Source organism: Drosophila rhopaloa, unplaced genomic scaffold, assembly GCF_018152115.1.
Source record: "Drosophila rhopaloa isolate 14029-0021.01 unplaced genomic scaffold, ASM1815211v1 contig_163, whole genome shotgun sequence".
Lineage (NCBI taxonomy): Eukaryota > Metazoa > Arthropoda > Insecta > Diptera > Drosophilidae > Drosophila > Drosophila rhopaloa.
Window position 1 is genome coordinate 3,546,795 of NW_025335043.1, and position 20,746 is coordinate 3,567,540.

Sequence of the window (20,746 nt, forward strand, 5' to 3'; positions counted from 1 at the left end):
CAGAGTTGTTGTCCATCACTGGCTTTCAAGTATCGCCTATCGATAGGCTTTGGGGAAAAACAGCTGTTTCGGACAGTGTTGCAAAACTCCCGCCAGAGGCAATAGAAACAGAAAATAGCACAAGACCCAAAAAGACAGGTGTATAATATACATAATCCTGATCCTGCACCTGATCCTTGACCGAAGAAAGTTATTCCGCCCGCGAACGTTAAGTGAAGTTAAACAAATGTGAGCAGTGCCGTCGCCACCAACGCAGCAGCAGGAGCAGCCCAAGAATCCAACGCAGTTGCACCCCCGCAAACAAAAAGTTCTGGGCCATGGGCACCAAGGAGTCCAAACACTCCAATAGCATAAGCTACGAGGATTCGGTAAAGCGCGGTAAGTGAATTCTCCGGATGGGTATTTTGGGTTGGTAATATACCCGGTGGCGAGTGGAAAATGGGTTACGGCTAATCAAGAAAACAGAAACCCCGCTGCAATCGATTCCATTGTTATTGGTCGCACCATTTCTGACGAAAGTTTTCCCCACTGACCACCACCCACTTCCCTTCCGCATCGTCTTGTGTTTCCTATCCCATTTTGTTGCACTTGCATTTAATTTGCCATTCCAGGGAGATTTATTTGTGTTTGTGGGCTGTGTGCATGGGTATTTGCGTCTCCGCCGCCAGTGACGTCACAATAGAAAAGCTCAACCGAAGGGGTGGTTGGTAGGTGGAAGTGAGAGGTGGGCGCTGGGTGGTTGGGAGACAACAAAGCACCGACGCACAGAATAACAGTTAAAAAGCGAGCCAGTGCAGTTCACGCTTACTGTGACTGGAATGCGCGGATGCGGATGTCGCTGCGGATGCTGCTCATTTCAAGTTCAACATTTAATTCCAGTGTTCATTTCAATTCGCATTTTATATGCAAAGGCATTCTACAAAGGTATTTAAAAGAAAACAAAAATGCTTTGTAACATAAACACATGTTCGTTAATACAATTAAATTATCAAACTTGCGGGTGTGGTTTGTTAGTACTTTAATTCTATTATCCGTTGATTTAGTTCTTATTTATATGCTTAGGCATAGTGAGTAGTATTGTTGAAATCACTCTGAGGTGCATTTCCCAGATAGGAAAATAAATATTTTGGCTTTTAAAAGCACCCGATTCGGCTCACTATAGTCGGTCTCCAATAACAGCAAAGAAAATTTAATCAAACAATAACGTCGAAGGCAACACAATTTTTCTGAAGAGAATTTTAATATTTCTCAATATTACAAAAATATTAGACTTAAATATAAAATTAAATATAAACATTCCAATTAAAATTTCCTTGCATTCTATTTAAAATCTTAGATTAAAGTGCTATAATTTTCTTTAAAAAAGTTTTAATGTAAATACATTTTTTTTCTTATAATTAATTATTTGAAAATTCTATAATAATATTTAACAAGAAAGGAAAGCTAACTTCGGGCGGAGCCGAAGTTGAAATACCCTTGCAGAATATTCTGCAAATTATATTCTCCAAAATCATTCATAATGCATTCTTAATACTCATAAAAAATCCCAACTTCCTAACTTTAAAAACACCAAAGTTATGGCATTTCCAATCGTTCAGTTATATGGCAGTTATAGAATATAGTCGGCCGATCCTTATGAAATTTGATATGTCGGATTGATTAGGCAAAAATAAAACCCATAGAAAATCCCAACTTCCTAACTTAACAAACACCAAAAGTTATGGCATTTCCGATCAATCAGTTATATGGCAGCTATAAGATATAGTCGGCCGATCCTTATGAAATTTGGTACGTCTGATTGATTGGCCAAATATAAAACCCATAGAAAATTCCAACTTCCTAACTTTACAAACACCAAAGTTATGGCATTTCCGATCAATCAGTTATATGGCAGCTATAAGATATAGTTGGCCGATCCTTATGAAATTTGGTACGTCAGATTGATTGGCCAAATATAAAACCCATAGAAAATCCCAACTTCCTAACTTTACAAACACCAAAGTTATGGCATTTCCGATCAATCAGTTATATGGCAGCTATAAGATATAGTCGGCCGATCCTTATGAAATTTGGTACGTCAGATTGATTGGCCAAATATAGAACCCATAGAAAGTCCCAACTTCCTAACCTAACAAACAGCAGAGTTATGGCATTTCCGATCAATCAGTTATATGGCAGCTATAGGATATAGTCGGCCGATCCCGGCCGTTCCGACTTATATACTGCGTGCAAAGGAAAGAAGGGTGTGTGCAAAGTTTCAATTCGATATCTTTAAAACTGAGAGACTAGTTCGCGTAGAAACAGACAGACGGACAGACAGACGGACAGACGGACAGACGGACAGACGGACAGACGGACAGACGGACAGACGGACAGACGGACATGGCTATATCAACTCAGGAGGTGATCCTGATCAAGAATATATATACTTTATAGGGTCGGAGATGTCTCCTTCACTGCGTTGCACACTTTTGACCAAAATTATAATACCCTCTGCAAGGGTATAAAAAGGGAACACTTTTCGATTGAATGGAGTTCGAAGTCTGAAGGTTCACCATTTCCCTTTTATAAAATGCTTCAAAGTGTAGACCCCGATATGAATTGTTAATCATCCAAAAGTTAAGATTATTTCAGCCAGCGGGAACACTATAACACCCACCCCATTTTCAATGACGTTTAGCGCTGGTACTGCCTTTGACTTACTTTACTTTACCCTCCCTTTGTGCTGGCATTCATCTCCCACTGGTGTTGTTATGGTTAAGGTGCCTGATTTGCGACCAGGCAGCCAGAGTTAAGAGAGTGAATGTCGCTGATAAGGCCCTGCCCCGGCCCACCTGACCACCCCATTTCCACCCACCTTCGCCTACCTTGAGGCGTGCGACCAGGTGCGTGTGTTTCTTATTAGCCTCACCGACCGGTTCCAATAAAACCGAGCCAGCGGAGAAATGAAAGAAAAGATGGGGAAAACAAGTGCTGGCATGCAAGTACGCCAGTCACAAATCGCAGACCCAAGCTGCAGTTGACATTCAATTAAATTCCGTTTCTGTGACGTCGTATAATTCCCACTGCTATATTGCCCATTTAATTCCGGAATGTATTTTCACGCCCCGTTTGCGCTTATCAGTTGGCTCTGTTCTTAACCTGATCGCTGAAATTGAAATGGTTTATTTATTGTCGATTTGATGACAATTCTTGTGCTCTTTTATTTTCCACATTAATTGGTCAATATAATAAATTGTAAGCAACAAGGAATGAATACAAATTGTAGATTTAATTATGACCTAATTTTTTAATGGATTTATTTTTGTTGTTCAGCAATACACTGTAGTATTGAAACAATATATAATTTAAAAAAATTTAAGAAATAGTTAATTCAAATTAAATATTTGGGGCTTAGATGTAGATTTGTTGGTGATCATATTGATTGATATTTTTAATGGTTAATAATCTTGTCTTGATATACAAATTTTTTGACCTTTCTTCATTTTTTTTTCGTTTGTTGACTTCCATATATGCGTTACGAATTTTAATTATCGTCGCACACGTTCCTATAAACATATGGACGATTACTTGTGATTCCTCTGTGTATGATTCACAATCATTCGGAAAAGAAAATATAAAAAAATCGACTTTGGGATACTCTCCACTTAACTACCTTTTTTAAAACTTGTTGCGTACCTTAGAAACTCAATAGTTAGTTCTCCTATATAATTACTTGCTCATATATAGTTTTGAAATTTACATTAAAGGACATCAAAATATAACCCATTTATTTTGTTGCAAAAGCTTCTATTGCACTTCAACACTTTTACTTCGCGAGTAAGGGCTTTAAAATCAATTAGAGATAATGGTTAATTAGGTAACAGCGAATTGTAATCCCATAAGTGATTGAATAGATAAATAATTTCATAAATTAAGTTTATTGCTGTTATAAGCGATTACAGCGAGTGTATTTGTAATATTTGTATTACCTGACTTTTGCTTCTAAAATCGGTTCACTATTGACGTCACGTCCGTTGGAAAATCGAGCTCGTAAATCTTATTAAATACGGGGGCTCCCAAGTTACTAATTAGAAGCATTTTGGGATAAGCCCTACCAAAAGCGTTACTCATGCATTGATTATCATTTCAGTAAGTGATGTCGAACTGCGGCGCCTGAGAGATGCCTTCAAAAAATCGGCGGGCGTGGGACGGAACTTCCTTAGCCGGAACGCCTTCCAGCAGGACGTGCTCTGCGAGGGAGTGCCGCCGAAGATCACGGACATGCTATATGCCGCCTGTGGTGGCACTCAGCGCGGCATCTCCTTCAATGACCTCCTCTGCGGGCTGGTCCTGATCACTAGGGGTACCCAGGGGGAGAAGACCAAGTGAGAATGACATACAATGCAATTTATAACCGCAATTGATAAATACAACCTTTCTTTCCCAGATTCTTGTGGAACCTCTACTGCAACGACGCCGGCACCTTTATTATCAAGTCAGACTATGTGCGCAACGTCAATCTGGCTCCCTTCGAGAGTGTCTCCCTGTTTGCTCAGAGCGAACGCGTCAATTTCGAGCAGTTCCAGGACTGGATAATAAAGCATCGCAATGCCACTGTTCTCTCAAAATGGCTGCTGGCCGACAATTGTGTCAGTCTTACCTCGGAGCTGGAGACTCCAACGTTTTACCAGAGCCTCGCTGGAGTTACTCATTTGGAGGAGAAGGTTAGATTCTGGATAGAGTATTTATATACGGCTAATATTACTTAGTAATTTAAAAAAATGTGGCCTGCACTTCACGGCTAATCGTTTCTTGGGAACTCCATTTTGAAATATGGCAGGTGTATTGTATCATCTGTTCTTTAATCCGCCACTGAAGTCGTCTTTTTTTCCCCTTTCATATTCTGGTTTAGTAATTAACAAGTGAAAGAAATATATTTGAATTTAAATGCATTTTCTGCACAGTTTATTTACTATAACCTTGCAGAAGGTATTATGATCCTATGCGATTAAATGCTCAGCTTCAGAGTTTTAGCTTTAAACTTGTTCAAAATATTATACCTTTTTTTCCTGAACACCATATAAACTCAGCTTGTAAACAATCAAAGTTGCAACATTTAAGTACATTTTTGTTTTGTTGTACATTACTTATCAGGATTAAAAATAATTTTCTTTAATATTTCATACTAATTTATTTTAAAAATAAAATTAAATTAAAATTTGCAGGACATTGGAGATCTAGAAAAAGAGTTTTGGCGCTTGAAGAATACTTCCCAAAATGGCCAAATCGACCTGCAGTTTCTGGGCCCACTTATCAGCCCACCCATACCAAAGAACGCGTTGGCGGGACTATTTAACGCCTTCGACGAGAACCGTGACGGACACATCGACTTCAAGGAGCTGTGTTGCGGAGTGAGTGCCGCCTGCCGGGGACCGGGAGTGGAGAGAACGCGCTGTGAGCACTGATTACTACTACTTGTCCTACTATAAACTCATAAACTTTTGCCTTTATTTCTCTACAGTTTGCTTTAAGATCTTCGATGTGGATCGGGATGGAGTTCTTAGCCACGAGGAGACGCTCCAAATGATCAATGTTCTGCTGTTGGTGGCCAAACAGAATCACGAAGCTCAGCAGTACAAGGAGCTGACCAAGCAGCTAGTGATCAGTGATCTGTTGGAGTTTGGCCAGCGTAGAAGTCCGGATGGCACGCCAAGCAAACTAACCCGCGACAATGTCTCACTGACCGCCGAGGACTTTATGCTATGGACCGTGCAGTGCGACTTGAGACTTATGCAGCCCCTGCTGGACCTGATCTTCGAGCTCTGTCACATCGTCTTTGGCCTGTGGCCGCAGTGCAAGCACATGGAGAACGATATAGTCCGGGGATGGCTGCGGCGCGAGGAACGCAGGCCGTACAGCGTAGGTCAGTTCTGGTACCTGATCACCCGCGACTGGTGGCTCGGTTGGATGCAATACACCCAGCACACGGCCCATACCTGCGACTATTGCAAACGCACCGTCCACCAGCGAACAGCTGTCGATGAGGCGCTAGTATGCGATGAGAGCTTTAATACCCACAGCCTGGAGCAGCACGACAGCTACTCCCTGGGCTCTGGCACTGGTTCGGCATCAGGATCCGGGTCGGCGAGCAGTGGGATCTCCGCCGGTCGCCACTGCGGACCGGTGCGACCGGGACCCATCGACAACAGCAATCTGATCACGGCCAACCCGTTCCGCAATGTGCGCACCCTCACCGGCGAGGGCGGCCACCTCAAGCGGGACACGCCCCTCGTGCACGGCCACGACTTTGAACTCGTTCCCAAGTCCCTGTGGAAGGCCCTAAATCGGTGGTATGGCGACAACCTGCCACTGCCGCGACAGGTAAACTTGTTAATATCCAACAAACTAACTAAACAATTTAAAAAAATCTATGAATTTTGATTAGACTTTTACTTATGTAATTTTTCTCACTGGAGCTTTATTGTTAAAAATTCGTTTTTTAGTTTTTATATTTTCTGAATCTTAATAGCTTACTTAGAAAGGGCCAGAAAAAATAAGATTCATTATAGAACCCACCTTTAATTTCATGAGAAGTAAAATCGATTTTGTATTAATCTATTAATATTTTTAATTAATTCTTTCACCAGGTCATCCAACCACCCAACTCTGAAGTGGAACTGGAGCTGTATCCGCTGAACCTGCGGATCCTGCTCCATCAGGCACAACCATCCCAGACCGGCGTTGGTGGAGGCACTCAACTCGGCAGCTGGGGCTCCACGGTGAGCGGTGGCTACGGGGTCCTGGCCTCCGGAGGCGGATATGCGGCCATCGCGGCCAGCAGCGTGCTTCAACCGCCCAAGCGATACTTGGCCTACACAGCTGCCTTCAGCCGACTGGCCACAGTGCGCCAGGTGGGCGAGTTCCTCTGCGAGCAGCTGCGTCTCAAGTCGGAGGACATCCGGCTGTGGCACGTTCCGCAGCTGGACAACGGTGCCATATTGCTAGAGGAGGACGCCATGTGTCTGAAAGAGCTGCTCATTCGGGACAACGACCAGCTGCTGCTGGAGATCCGCAACAAGGATCTGACCTGGCCGGAGGAACTTGGATCCTTGGCCACCGCTCAGAGTGGCCAGGGTACGGGTGCGCCGGGTGATCGCCGTCGCCTTACCCGCAGTTCAATTATGTCGGTACATGCGCCCGGAGCCACTGGGCTGCACAACCTGGGGAACACCTGCTTTATGAACGCCGCCCTCCAGGTGCTGTTCAACACCCAACCGCTGGCCCAGTATTTCCAGCGTGAGATGCACCGCTTTGAGGTGAATGCGGCCAACAAACTGGGCACACGGGGCCAGCTGGCCATGCGTTACGCAGAATTGCTCAAGGAGGTTTGGACCGCCACAACGCGCTCAGTGGCGCCTCTTAAACTACGCTTTTGCGTCAACAAGCACGCGCCGCAGTTCGCCGGTGGAGGTCAGCACGATTCCCAGGAGTTGCTCGAGTGGCTGCTGGACGCACTGCATGAGGATCTGAACCGCGTGATGGAGAAGCCGTATAGTGAGCTGAAGGACTCCAATGGACGCCCCGACAAGATCGTGGCCGCCGAGGCCTGGTCTCAGCATCACGCTCGCAATCAGTCCATCATCATCGATCTATTCTACGGCCAGTTGAAGTCCAAGGTCAGCTGTCTGGGCTGTGGACACGAGTCGGTCCGCTTCGATCCCTTCAGTCTGCTCAGCCTGCCGCTCCCGGTGGAGAACTATGTCTATTTGGAGGTCTTGGGTAAGTCACATATAGTGAAATCTAATCGTAGTGCAATTTAAAAACATAAGCACTAAAAAAAAAAAGCTTTGCGTCAATTGATGTATAAAATTAAGTTTCCCTTAATGATTATAAGCTAAAAATAATAACCACTTTATTTTTTAGCTTATAATCTCGAAAGTGTAAATCGTTAATTACTTAAAGTTGCTAACACCTTTCTACAATTACAATGCAAACAAACAACTAAACAATTTGATAATTAACCCCTCTAAATTTGCATAACATTTTTATTTTTTTTAGTAATCCTACTGGATGGAAGCGTACCCATTAAATATGGTTTTCGGCTCAACTCGGAATGCAAGTACTCGCATCTGAAGTACAAGTTGGCCACTCTGTGCTCCCTGCAACCAAATCTGATGCTCGTCTGCGAGCTGTGGAACTCACAAATACGACAGGTGCTGGCCGACGAGGATAAGTTGCGCACGCAGAGTGCCAAAGAGCTGTATGTCTTCCAACTGCCCGAGCAGAGTGTGCGGACGCGTTCCAACTCAGTCCTCAGCATGCATATCGAGCAGGGTCTCAAGGACATTCAGCGCAGTTCCGGTAAGTCACTGAAGAGGATTTCAAAAAGATACGTACTCACAGGTTCCCTTGCTTTCAGCTCTTATCACCGCACAGGACTCGCTGTCTTCGCTGAGCACTCTGCAGACATCTAGCCACCGCGCCTCGTCCCGAGTCCTTTGCAACGGCCATGTCCCTGGACTCGAGGTCGAAGTGGAGGCGGAGGTGGAGGTGGAGCCGGCAGAGGTTTCTCGCTACAACAGCAGCGGCAATAATTACAATTCCATCACTAGCCATTTCAGCGGAAACGGAAGCGGGGATAACCAAGTGCACGAACTGCTGCCAGATGAGGCCGGAAAGGTAAGCCGGTGCTTTGGAAAGAGAGAGTGCATGCCCCACAGCCTATTTTGCTTCAAGGTATGGCTTCTAAACTATATTAACATACACGTATTTAATATCATAGATTTACGCCCCAGTTATTTGGGGCCAATCGAATTCCTAAATTCCTAAATTCAGAGCTTCAGAACTTCCCTTGCCTAGGATACCGAGCTTGCTCCTCAGTGGCGAAAGTGCTGCAATGTTATCGTCGGGTCGTCTTCGATTGCGAATGCGAAATCAGAATCCGCTAAAGATTCCGCCTCCGTCTGCTTCTCGAGTGTCACTTTACAAGCGTTTAATCTAAATATATTAAATACCACTATGTTAAATGAACAGTTGCCGTTTGCTGCGTGGTTTGTGGGCTTCCCTCTTAACTACTCAAAACTACTAGCATACTCTGTATATTCTCCCTACTTTCGTATTCGCACACTGTTATCAAATTGATATCAATTATTTGTAATCTATATATCTCCTTCTACTAATCATTTAATTTGTTGCTGGCCTTATTCTAAAACTAATGTACATTTTTTGCTTAAACCAAAACAAATATTTCAAATCACCTCTTTGCTATTCTTGGAAATCTTTGTTGTCGTTGGTTATCAAGTTGAAAGTTTGTGAATTATAATTTATTTTGTAGTTTCTAGTCATTCTCATAGCTTTGCAAAACCGCCTACATTTAGAACGTTTTAGACTCTTCATTTTTTGATTTGTTTATTAAAACGTTCAGAGTATCCATAATTATATTGCCTTAGTAAATTTTTGATATAGTTTTAGATAGATTTTTATAGAATATTTTTAGTAAATTTCTGTAGTTAAATCTTGAACAATTTTAAAGATTTCTGCAAAGTAATATTATTTTAATATATTCAAATATAATCTTTTGAAGCATAGATTTCAAAACTTTTGTATATTCTTACATAAGTGCATTAACTCACACTTATGGTCAAAACTAATTCTTTAAAGTTAAACCCAAGCTAAACTAACAGTATTAAACAAATCTTGCATCTTTCGAAACCTGTACAAAAACTAAATCATTATAATTTGATAACTTCAGTTTCACTTGCCACCGACCTCACGGAATAACTAGAATAAACCAAAACTTAATTTAAACACCTGCCATAAACAATTTGTAAATGTATAAGTAGATTTTGAATTTTAGTGTATACCCTATAGACATTTTGTACATTTACGAGTAATTGGATCCTTGGTTAATTGAGTTCCCAAAGCTTTAATTCACGATTTTACCCAAAACGCCCCTGAAACATTAACTCCAAACCCACCACAACCAAGTCTAATATCAACTCTTGGTGCAGGAGTCGCTCATCCTGAGCTCCAGCCCGGAGAACACTTTCATGCACGGCGCGGCCGCCCAGCAGAAGCGTGTGTCCTCCGCCAAGTTGCTCCACACGGAGAGCAACACCAGTTCCATGTCGTATACGAATCACTCGGGCGAGAACTCCATGGAGAGCTCGCTGACGGAACCCATTCCGATGGCGGATCTGGCGCCGGTGAGTAGTCGCCATGGAAGCGGCAGCGATGACAGCTCCTTCCGGACGTCCCCGAACGAATCCAGTGGCCTGAGCACTGGGCACACTTTGGGCGCCAGCTTGGATGTGGACGAACAGGCGGAGGAGGGCAACGAGGAGGAGCACGACCAGCCCGACCAGATCACCACCTCGCAGCCGGAAACCAGTAGTGGCGTATACTCGCGTCGCTCCTCACAGCCGACGCACAAGGCGGGCAAGTATCTGGTGGCCGTGCACCGGAAGATAACGCGGCACGACAGCTACTTCCTCTCCTACCACAAGACGCGGCCCAGCCTGTTTGGGGTCCCCCTGCTCATCCCCAACAGCGAGGGCGGCACCCACAAAGATCTGTACTGCGCCGTGTGGCTCCAGGTGAGCAGGTTGCTCAGCCCTCTGCCCGCCACCACGGAGCAGGCGAATCATGCCGCCGATTGGTAAATATACCCGGTCTCTTTTGAAATACCTAAACCGACTGTCTGTTATTTTACCTTAGTGATGACAGCCTCGGCTACGACTTTCCCTTCACGTTGCGTGCTGTTAAGGCAGACGGACTAACCTGCGCCATCTGCCCCTGGTCAAGCTTCTGTCGAGGCTGCGAGATCCGCTGCAACAACGACTATGTACTCCAGGGAGCCCTGCCGCCCATCAATGCCGTGGCCAGTGAGTAGAAAAGAATCCATTCTACAAAAAGCTGGTTTTGTGGAACACCATGCGGCAGTTTTGGATTCTTTTAAATGTTTTTAAACACACTGATTTTAAAACAATAATTTTCTTCAACAATTTAAATTACACTGTGCCACTTTTTTAAGGATTTCGGAATGCAACTGCAATTTTGTCCTAGATTGGGAGTCAAATTTCGCTTTAATTGACCAGTTAAAAATTTCGGGAAAATGCTATATAATATTTGATGTACATATGTACCATTTAATTAGTTTTTTTTTAATTTAAATGAAAAATATTGTTTTAAAATTTAATTTGGTACATTTTGGTTTATAACTGAAAGAAATTGGGTGAAGAGATATGGCTGTTATAAATCAAATTTTAGTTATTTATCCATATCTATAAGTCAAAACTGCAGTTACACTGTGCCATTAAAGATACAAATTTACTAGAATTAAAAACATATTACAATAAGTTCATATTTCCCCTACAGGTAATACATCAACGCCAAAAATGAACACTAAATTCCCATCGCTACCAAATCTGGAGGCTAAACGGACGCCAGAGTACACCGCCTCGTTGTCATACGCACCGACAACGAAATATTTTGAAGACTTTACCATTGCCATCGACTGGGATCCGACCGCCTTGCATTTGCGCTACCAAAGCACCTTGGAGCGTGTATGTAGAATCGACTTAAATGTATCTTCGCAGTAACTGATATTTGTCTTTACTTAGCTATGGGTGGATCATGAGACCATTGCCATAAGTCGGCGGGAGCAAGTAGAGCCCGTGGACCTCAATCATTGCCTGCGCGCCTTCACCTCCGAGGAAAAACTGGAGCAGTGGTATCACTGCAGTCATTGCAAGGGCAAGAAACCCGCCACCAAGAAATTGCAGATCTGGAAACTGCCTCCGATATTGGTGAGCTGAAACTCCTCACCGAATGCTGGGGCAATGGCAATGACTTTTACTTTCGTTTAGATTGTGCACTTGAAGCGGTTTAACTGCGTAAACGGCAAGTGGGTCAAGTCACAGAAAGTGGTTCACTTCCCCTTCGATGACTTTGATCCCACACCGTACCTGGCCTCAGTGCCCCAGGAGACGATACTGCGGCACAAGGAGCTGCTGGAGCTGAAGAAGGATTCCGATTTGCCGATGGCAAGCAATGAAGTGGTTAGCGAAATAGACGAGGACGACAAGGACAAGGAGGACCTTTCAACACAGGCTGGGACAACTCCGGCCACCGGTTCTACAGCGTCCACCGCGAATATCCTCCGCCAGAGCAAGAACATCAATGCTGCCCGGCGACAACGTCTCATCTCGACGAGTCTCACCAAAACGCCCATTGTGGACGGCGAGTTCGAGGACTATCACCAGCACCGACTCAAGCCAGAGGTGGATGAGTTCGATCCCAGATACCGACTCTATGCTGTGGTCGTGAGTATAGCCCATACTTATTTTTTTTCGGAGATTTATGGATTTTTCATGCAGTCACACTCGGGCATGCTGAATGGAGGCCATTACATTTCCTATGCATCGAATGCAACTGGTTCCTGGTACTGCTACAACGACAGCTCCTGCCGCGAGATATCACAGAAGCCGGTCATCGACCCGAGTGCCGCATATCTGTTGTTCTACGAGCGCAAGGGCCTAGACTACGAGCCGTATCTTCCGAACATCGAGGGACGGGCGCTGCCCAACGCCTCCAGCGTACCACTTGAGGTGGACGAGACCGAGGGAGAGCTGAAGAAGCTGTGCTCAATTTCCTAACTGATGTCCACTTCCTGGTACCGTGGGCATCATGGCTATGAAGATTATATAATCCATTCTTACCCTTTCTGTTCTAGAGACTCTGTGTTTTGTTTCACACCGCGTATGTTTTGTTATTTACTATTCTAAGCTGATTCTGATTTTCTGCAATAGTTGCATAGCCCATAATTAGTTTTAAGCCTACTTCTATTTTTCTTTGCCGAAAATTGTTTTTGCATGTAATATACAAAATTCAAGTTTAGCTTGTAAATAATACGTTAAATTGGTTTGTTACGCCGAACAAATCTATTCTCAATTTTTTCTTGTTGCTTTGTTTGTTTTGTTGTATATAATTTTTAAATTTGTATTTGTATTAGGCCAGCAGTGCCAGCTTGTAATTATTTATGCCAGACCATGTCGGGATATTCCATTTAATTTGTAATTATTGCTGTAAATAACAAGCGGAAGTGAAACCCGAAAGTCGAAAAGTTTTAGGCAGTTTGATATTAATTATGATCAGCAATATTAAGATGTTACGAATTTCATCCCAAGAACTCGCGGACTATTGTTGGTCTACTCATCCCGTATTTACGTGTATTGATTGGCTTTGTGTGACGTGCCGAACAGATTCGGTTCGAAATTAGTATTGCGCTTATTAGATATGACTTAAATATGTCTATTGATTGTGTATTTGATATTTACAAATTATATATATACACCCACAGATATATATACATACAAAACTTAACTAATTTATATTAATATACATGAACATGATGATATATTCGAAACGAAAAGCTATGAATAAAACAACTTTTATCGCTTAAACCACATCGCATTTGTACTAAATGTTTGTTTTTGACCAAGGAAAACAGGTGATATTTTGGGTCTAAGAGAAAAAGTCAAAACTAATGAGAAATCTTTTAAATCAAAACGTTTATTTTTAAATCGAAAAGTTCGACTAAATATAATTTAAAACTTTTTCAAGGCTGCAATCCCCCCCCAAATAAACAACACTCGTTTTCTTGCAATGGAATTCAATACATTTATATTTTGTATCTAGATTATGTAATCACGTAGTAAAGAAGTAAATAAGAACTATTATACTTGTCGTATGTTTATTGGCTGCGAGCCGTGTTCTGCTGAGATCCGCCCCAGGAGCAGAATCCGAAGCTTAAAACCGAGCTCGCCATCCGCCAAGTGTCAAACCTTGTGTATTAATTATTTGTGTGAACGCGACATAGGTCCTTTTCGTTTTTATTATCGGGGTTTCATTGCAAATGATTATGATAAATATAGGTTGTAGGTGTGCGGGGGTTTTCTTGTGTAGAAATTTAAATTCTTAGCTTGAGTAAAGTATATTTGCATGGAATACGAATGCTCTTAAAATATATATTGAGGAGATGCCTAGACGCCGGAATTATTCGAAAGCTGGCCGGGCACCGAAAACTGTGGCCTGAAGTTGGCAAAGTTGCCGGCGGGTCCGCTGGTGAATGCTGGCAATGTTGTGCCCTGGAATCCAGCCGGAAATTGTGCCATTAATTGAGCTAAAATAAAAGAACAAAGTTTAATATAAAGTTTTTTTAGAACAATCATTACATTTTAAAACACTTCCTTCAGAGTTTAACTTTTACTCTCTTTATATTATTTTTTTTCTACGAAGTCAGACTAAAAATAATGAGACACTCACCAGCATTCGAGGCATTTCCGGCGGTGGCCGCTAGGCGGGAAAGAATCGATCGCTCGGACATCTGGAGCCGCTGGGCAACCGGTGGGATGCGGGCCAATGTGGCTGGCAGCCGGGACACATCGCTCTTCATGTCCGAGAGCAGCTCCTCCAGCTGGTTAAGCACCTTGTGCAGCACCGCGTTCGCGGGCTTGTTGCCCGCCAGCGATTCCTTGCTGAGATGCTGATGGGATTCGGCCAGGCACTCGACCTCAGCGAAACGGGCGTTCAGCGACATGGCTGGATGGCTGGGGTCCTGGGCGAGATTCAGGTAGGCCGCCCGCCGCAGCTGCTCCTCGATAACCAGCGCCTGTTCCAGCAGCTTGAAGCGCCGGGCCAGGAACTTGTTCTTGATCTCCAGGAAGTTGCCCTTGCCGACGTCCATCTTGAAGGGTTCGTTGATGATCGCAAAGCGAATATCATTCTGGATGTCTTGCCAGCGTCCATAGCCGTGGGTCACTATTCCGGCCAACAGCCAGTAGTCGTGGCGACGGTGCCAGATCTCGTACTCTCTGCCGGGCACAGCAGCCTTTTCCTCGTTGAGCCATAAAGTGTGCAGCTCGGTGAACCCGCCGTCGGCGATATTGAACATGAATTTGCGCTTTAGCACCTCCAGACTGTCCTCCACTCCCTTGCCGGTGGCTCCAGTGGCAGCGGCAGCAGCAGCGGCGGCAGCAGCGGCCGCCTTGTGATCCTTTGGTGAACTGGCACTAGGCTTCTCAAGCTCACCGTCCTCCTTAACGATCATCACATCGTCATCGTCGTCGTCGATCACTGTCGCTGGTATTGGCTTCTTCTCCTCGAGCTTCTCCTTTTCCTTCTCTTCGACCTTGGACTCCTCTTTGATGTCCGCATCCTTGGCCTCTTCCTTGGGCTCTGTCTTGGCCAGCTCGGACTTAACCTCGGCCACCTCGCTGGGCTTAGTGTCGCCGGATGTTTCCTCAGCCGGGTTCTCCTGCTTGACATCCCCGGGCTTCTTTTCCTCTTCAGCCTCTTGTTCTTGCTTCACCTCGCTCTTCTCAGCCGAGGCCTTATCCTTTTCCTTCTCGGAATCCTTGTCCTTGTCCTCGCCCTTCTCCGATGCTGGCGCCGGACTGGGTGCTGCACTGGTGGCTGGAGTGGCGCTGTTGCTCGTGGTAGCGCTCTTGTCCACATTGCCACCAGCAGGCGGAGCCTCCAGGGCCGCCACATCCTGTTTGAGCGCTGATCGCACCGGTTCGCAAGGCTTGAGGATTAGCTCCGGCATGCTGTAGTACCCATTGATGTGCTCGAATTCCTGTACCTTCTTGCGAATAAGCGACATCACACCGATTCTGGTGAGCACATGCTGGCGGGAAAGTCCCTCGCGCGGCACTCCATCGGCAAAGGTCTCCGCGTTGTCTGCTCCTGGTTCACAGAGATGCCGCATGAACAGCGAGACGTACGCCTTGAAGTTGCGCTCGGATTTACCACGCAAGTCCCGGACCAACCACTGCGAATTGAAGGCATCCTGCGGAGGCATTCCGTACCGCATGATGGCGTTGAGGAAGCTCTTACGTTGACGGGCATTGAAACCAAGAACCTCGATGTTCCCACCAACGCGGGCCAACAGTGGGGGCAAGGGGCGATCGTCGCGACGCTCCAATCGCCGCTTCGCCTTCCGCTCACCACCATTCTGTTCATCGAAGTCATCGTCGGCGCCATCTTCATCGGAGCCAGCTGAGTACTCCGAGTTATATTCGCTGCCATTGTCCTGCCAGTTGGAATCATCCCGCGTGGTGTCCGCAGCCACAACGCCGCCATCCGTGTAGTTGACCTGCTTGCGTACACGCTTGCCTTTGCCCAGGCTGCGACCCACATCCTCCTGGTGCTGCTCGTAGTGGTGGCGCAGCAGCTTCACCCAGTACGCCGGATCAGAGTTCTCGGCATCCTGCTTGATGATCTCCGTCTCCTCCTCCTCCTCCTCTTCCTTGGTGGCATACGAAGCCACCTTGAACGAGGACAGATACTCGTTGGCCCAGGACTCCTTCTCCTCGATACCGCGATTGGTGCGGTCCAGCAGCTCGGCCACTGCCTTGTCGTCGTAGTGGATAGCCTCCTCCTTGTCGTCCTCCTTAAACAAATCCTCAGTGCCGAACCGCAGGATATCATCCAGCTCTTGTTTCGTGAAGTTGGCACCCTTGCCGCCCATTCCCGGACGCACCACAAGATGAGTCAGCATCATCTTCCGCTTGGCCACCTGCGTTACACGCTCCTCCACCGAATTGCGGGTCACAAACCGATAGATCATGACCTTGTTGGCCTGCCCGATACGATGGGCTCGGGAGAAGGCTTGAATATCGTTGTGGGGATTCCAATCCGAATCGTAGATGATGACAGTATCGGCCGTGGCCAAATTGATACCCAATCCTCCTGCGCGAGTACTCAGTAAAAAGACAAACTGCTGCGCTCCGGGGGCATTGAATCTGTCAATGGCCTCCTGACGCAACGTTCCCGTGATCCCTCCGTCAATACGCTCGTACTTGTACTGCTCGCCCTCTAGGAAGTCCTCGAGGATGTCCAACATCTTGGTCATCTGCGAGAAGATCAGCACACGATGGTTCTGCGACTTGAGTTGCTTCAGCATTTTGGAGAGCAGCACCAACTTGCCAGCAGCCTTGGTCAGCGAATTGATCTCGTAGAGACCGCCGGCAGCGGTGGTAGCCTCCTCGGCGGCCGAGGGGAAGAGATACGGATGATTGCAGCACTTCTTCAGGTCCATCATGATGTTAATCAGAGAACAGGACCCGCCGCCGCTCTTCGAATTCAAAGCCTCGTAGTTCTTAGTCAGGATAAACTTGTAGAACTTTTTTTGCATGGCCGACAGCTCGACGCGCACAATGAACTCCGACTTGGAGGGCATGTTCTTCAGCACATCCGTCTTCAAACGACGCAGCATGTGCGGTCCAAGCATCTCGTGCAGTCGTTTAACCTGCTCCTCCTTCGAAACGTCAGCGAATTCGCCCTGGAACGCCTGCAGATCATTGAACTTGTCGCGGCTCAGGAAGTTAAGCAGATGGAACAGCTCCTCGAGGTTGTTCTGCAGCGGTGTGCCGGTAAGCAGCAGCTTGTAGGCAATGGCGTAGCTGTTCAGGATCCGGAAGAACTTGCTCTGGTTGCTCTTCAGCCGATGGGCCTCGTCCACCACCAGCACTGCCCAATCAATGCTGCCTAGACAGGCGGCGTCCATGGAGATCAGCTCGTAGCTAGTGAGCAGCACATTGAACTTGTACTGGGTAGTCCGCAATCGCGAGACCTTGCTGCCACGAATGGCGCCCTCCTCGAAGCTCAACTCGTTCTCCCGTATAACCGCCCTCGAGTCCTTGTCGCCGATATAAGTGATGCAGTAAAAGTCCGGAGCCCACAGCTCGAACTCACGCTCCCAATTAACGAGCGTGGAGAGTGGCACGGCCACGAGGAAGGGGCCGCGGCAGTGGCCTTCCTTGTAGAGGGAGTACAAAAACGTGACCGTCTGAATAGTTTTGCCCAGACCCATCTCATCGGCCAGGATGGTGTCGATGCCCTGGCCCCAGCTGTAGCGCAGCCAGTTGATGCCCTCGATCTGGTAGGGATGCAACTGCATGCCAGTGCCCTCCAGGAACGCAGGCTGATCCTCGTACTTCTTCTTCAGATCCGTGGTGGGTTTTTCCGGCGGCGGTGTGTAGTGCTTGACCGGTCGATCCTCGTCATCCTCGACCTTGAGCTTTGACTTGCGCCCCTTCTTGCTCTTCTTGCTGCGGGATTGCGTGGTCTCTGAGGTGCAAACCGCACGCAGATCCTGGTAGTAGTCAATGGCTTGCCGTAGGCCCTGGATGTCATCGCCCTCCTCCTCCCAGGTGGACTTGTCGTAGGGCAACTCGCGCCACTTCACCAGATACATGGTGCTGCCATCTCGGGCCGTTCGATGGTTGATCACGCGCTGGACAATGAGCCACTCCGGCTTGACGCCGTTCTTGTAGAATTTCTCCTCCAGCAGTTCGGTGTCGTCGTCGGCCTTCATGCCCACCTTATCCTTGTGCCGCTGAATACGCTTGAAACGGGTGTCCGCCTCATCCAGCGACTCCTCGAACTTGGGCGGCTCCTCCATGTCGTACTTGCGCTGGAACGAGCGGATCATCAGGGGATGGTGGACGTCCAGCTGGACCTCCGGCACCCACTCGCAGTGCCAGTATGACATGTTGTGCCACTTGATGAAGTACTCGCGCACCCGAGCGTTGCTGCTCTTCGATCCCTTCGAGGTGGAGGGTCCATCGTCGCTGCCAGGGACGGCCCATCGCCAGGTGATGATCTTCTCGGCCTTGCCGGTGAGCGGAGGGCAACTGCAGCGCGGACAGCGCCAGTCGCCATCGGGTATAGTGTCCAGTGGCGGATTCAAGCAGAACGTGTGGTAGGCAGATGGACAGGAGTCGCAGCAAAGCAGCTCGCCGCCATCCTTGCACACGCGGCAGAATTCCTGGTGCTCATCATCGTCCTCTTCCTCGGCGGCACCTCCATCCGCCTCGCAGTGCGGGCACGACCACTTGCCCTCTGGTGGTTCATCCAGCTCGGGCTCGAGGCACACCAAATGATATGCCCGCGGGCAGGTGTCACACAGGATAATCTCGCCCCCTTGCTGGCACACCTCGCAGTAGTCCTGGTGCTCATGCTCGCCATCCTCACCCTCCGGGAAGTTCTTGGTCTTCTTGAGTTTGTTCTTCTTCTTGAACTTGTTGCCAATCTTGGTCTTGGCCTTCTTTCGCACCACCGGTGCCCCGGATCCTTCGTCCTGGGCAGCGGGAGCTGTGTTGTCCGCCTTGGCTGAGGCAGGAGCCTCCTTCTCATCGGCACTGTCATCCGATTTCTGGAGCATGCGTTCAAACTCTAGATCCGAATCGCGTTCGGATGCACCGCTGGCCTCTTGCTCCTCGTCCGAGCTGTCCCGCTTGCGCTTGCCCAGCAGCTTGATCTTTAGGGTGGGCACCTTGCCCGAGGGGCGACGTCCCTTCTTGCCACGCCCACTGCGCTTGCGTCGCGGCTTCTTCTCCTCCTCCTCCTCTTCTTCCTCCTCCTCGACGGCCTCCTCGTAAATGTCATCCGGTTTCTCGTTGCGCGAAGAGCGCGAGGATCGCGGTTCCTCCGGCTCATCGCCGGCCACACTGCGCGCCTGTCCAGCGGAAGTTCCGGAGCCGGCGGCCCCGCCCTCCTGCTGGATGTGCGGATTGCTCTCGCAGAACTCACGCCACTTGGCCGCCACAAGCATCATCAGCTTAGGTGCCGCTATCTTGGGATTTTCCTTCTGCAGAATGGGCCGGACGTGCTGCATGAACGCCTTGTAGGTGGTCAGGCACTGCAGATCCTCCTCGCTGTACTCGATCTCCACATCGCACACGCTGAATGCCGAGCACACGTCTTCCACGGAGGGCATACCTAAAGAAAATAAAAATACAGTATGAACATCCAGTTTATTATTCGTCGCCATGACTCATCTCAACTCTTTAAAATATCATAAATAATTATATATCCATAGATAAAAATCGTATTTATTTAATATTTTATTTTTTCTTATGGTTATATTTTTTCTATAAGTTAAATTTTCTTAATCAGCATTAGATTTCACTCTCTGTTCACTAACTGTTCCACTTGGATCGGACTACTGAATTATATATTTACGGCGAAAAGTCAAAATTTGCATAATTACATATATCAAAATGTACGATTATATAATTTTTTCAAAGGGTGCAAATTTTGATTGCAGATTTCTGAGTTCTTAACTTTTTTAAAATAACAAATTTGGAAAAAAAATGTTTTTAACTAGTGAGCCAAATGTAAAAATTTTAAATGCTAGATGAAAATTTCTTACCAGATGATGCCGACTCCTTCTCCTTGGCTGCCTGCTTCTCCTCCTTGCGTTTCCTGCCGCGCTTCGAGGTGCTGGGGTACTCCACCTCCTCGTCGTGCTGGACGAAGTCGCTGTCCTCCTCGCTCTCGTTCTTCTTGCGCTTCTTCTTCTTGCGACCCTTCTCCTCGCCCTTCCTGGTCTTCCTCTTCTTGCCCTTCTTCTTCTTGCGATTATCCTCGGGATCGTAGTCGTCATCCTCGTCATTCTTTCAGGATTTCAGATTATTATTATTTCAGATACCTGTACTAGCTGGAAACTACTCACATTCGGTTTTAGAGGCGCATCGGAATCGTTGGACAGCTCCGCCACGGGTGCGTTGTCCTCCTGGGCCTCTTCTTCTTCTAAATAGGGGATCAAAATTGGGAATTATGATTAGATATATCCTACAGTGGGAGATTTCGATTTACCGTGAGTCATGTTCAAAGAGCTGCGATCGGCGGTGAAAAAGGGCATAGTTACGAAAAACAAAAATAAAATAAAACCAATGCCAAGTTTTTTCGATTCAAT

The 20,746-nt window shown here is 46.7% G+C and overlaps 2 protein-coding genes across 3 annotated transcripts in view; one reads left to right on the forward strand and one right to left on the reverse strand.

Annotated features, from left to right (window-relative positions):
• The first annotated feature begins 78 nt into the window (after positions 1 to 78).
• On the forward strand, positions 79 to 13,448 carry LOC108038781 (ubiquitin carboxyl-terminal hydrolase 32). Of its 2 annotated transcripts, none has more exons than XM_017115611.2 (14): positions 79 to 378; positions 4,133 to 4,367; positions 4,430 to 4,706; positions 5,208 to 5,436; positions 5,504 to 6,363; positions 6,630 to 7,761; positions 8,041 to 8,343; positions 8,402 to 8,718; positions 9,993 to 10,639; positions 10,699 to 10,865; positions 11,359 to 11,546; positions 11,604 to 11,789; positions 11,850 to 12,305; positions 12,360 to 13,448. In XM_017115611.2, exons 1-14 carry the CDS (start codon positions 318 to 320, stop codon positions 12,636 to 12,638), a joined length of 5,337 nt encoding a protein of 1,778 aa, XP_016971100.1. In that variant the 5' UTR covers positions 79 to 317; the 3' UTR covers positions 12,639 to 13,448. The 2 variants fall into 2 exon arrangements, with proteins under 2 accessions (XP_016971100.1, XP_016971101.1); XM_017115612.2 differs by having other exon boundaries at positions 80 to 378; positions 8,402 to 8,661.
• A 189-nt stretch (positions 13,449 to 13,637) lies between these two features.
• LOC108038780 (chromodomain-helicase-DNA-binding protein Mi-2 homolog) overlaps positions 13,638 to 20,746 on the reverse strand; it is a 29,612-nt gene continuing 22,503 nt past the window's right edge. The window contains exons 2-5 of the mRNA XM_017115610.2: positions 20,504 to 20,580; positions 20,201 to 20,444; positions 14,308 to 19,767; positions 13,638 to 14,164 (exon numbers count right to left, since the gene is read on the reverse strand). Coding sequence (XP_016971099.2) covers positions 14,025 to 14,164; positions 14,308 to 19,767; positions 20,201 to 20,444; positions 20,504 to 20,580 — 5,921 coding nt within the window. The 3' untranslated portion in view covers positions 13,638 to 14,024. The remainder of the gene's footprint in view (positions 14,165 to 14,307; positions 19,768 to 20,200; positions 20,445 to 20,503; positions 20,581 to 20,746) is intronic.

Bases quoted from the DNA above. Each gene is read 5' to 3' on its own strand.
- LOC108038781 (XM_017115611.2), top strand. From the start codon at position 318: ATGGGCACCAAGGAGTCCAAACACTCCAATAGCATAAGCTACGAGGAT. The intron at 8,344-8,401 runs GTAAGTCACTGA...CCTTGCTTTCAG, and splicing joins GGACATTCAGCGCAGTTCCG to CTCTTATCACCGCACAGGAC. The intron at 11,547-11,603 runs GTATGTAGAATC...GTCTTTACTTAG, and splicing joins ACCAAAGCACCTTGGAGCGT to CTATGGGTGGATCATGAGAC.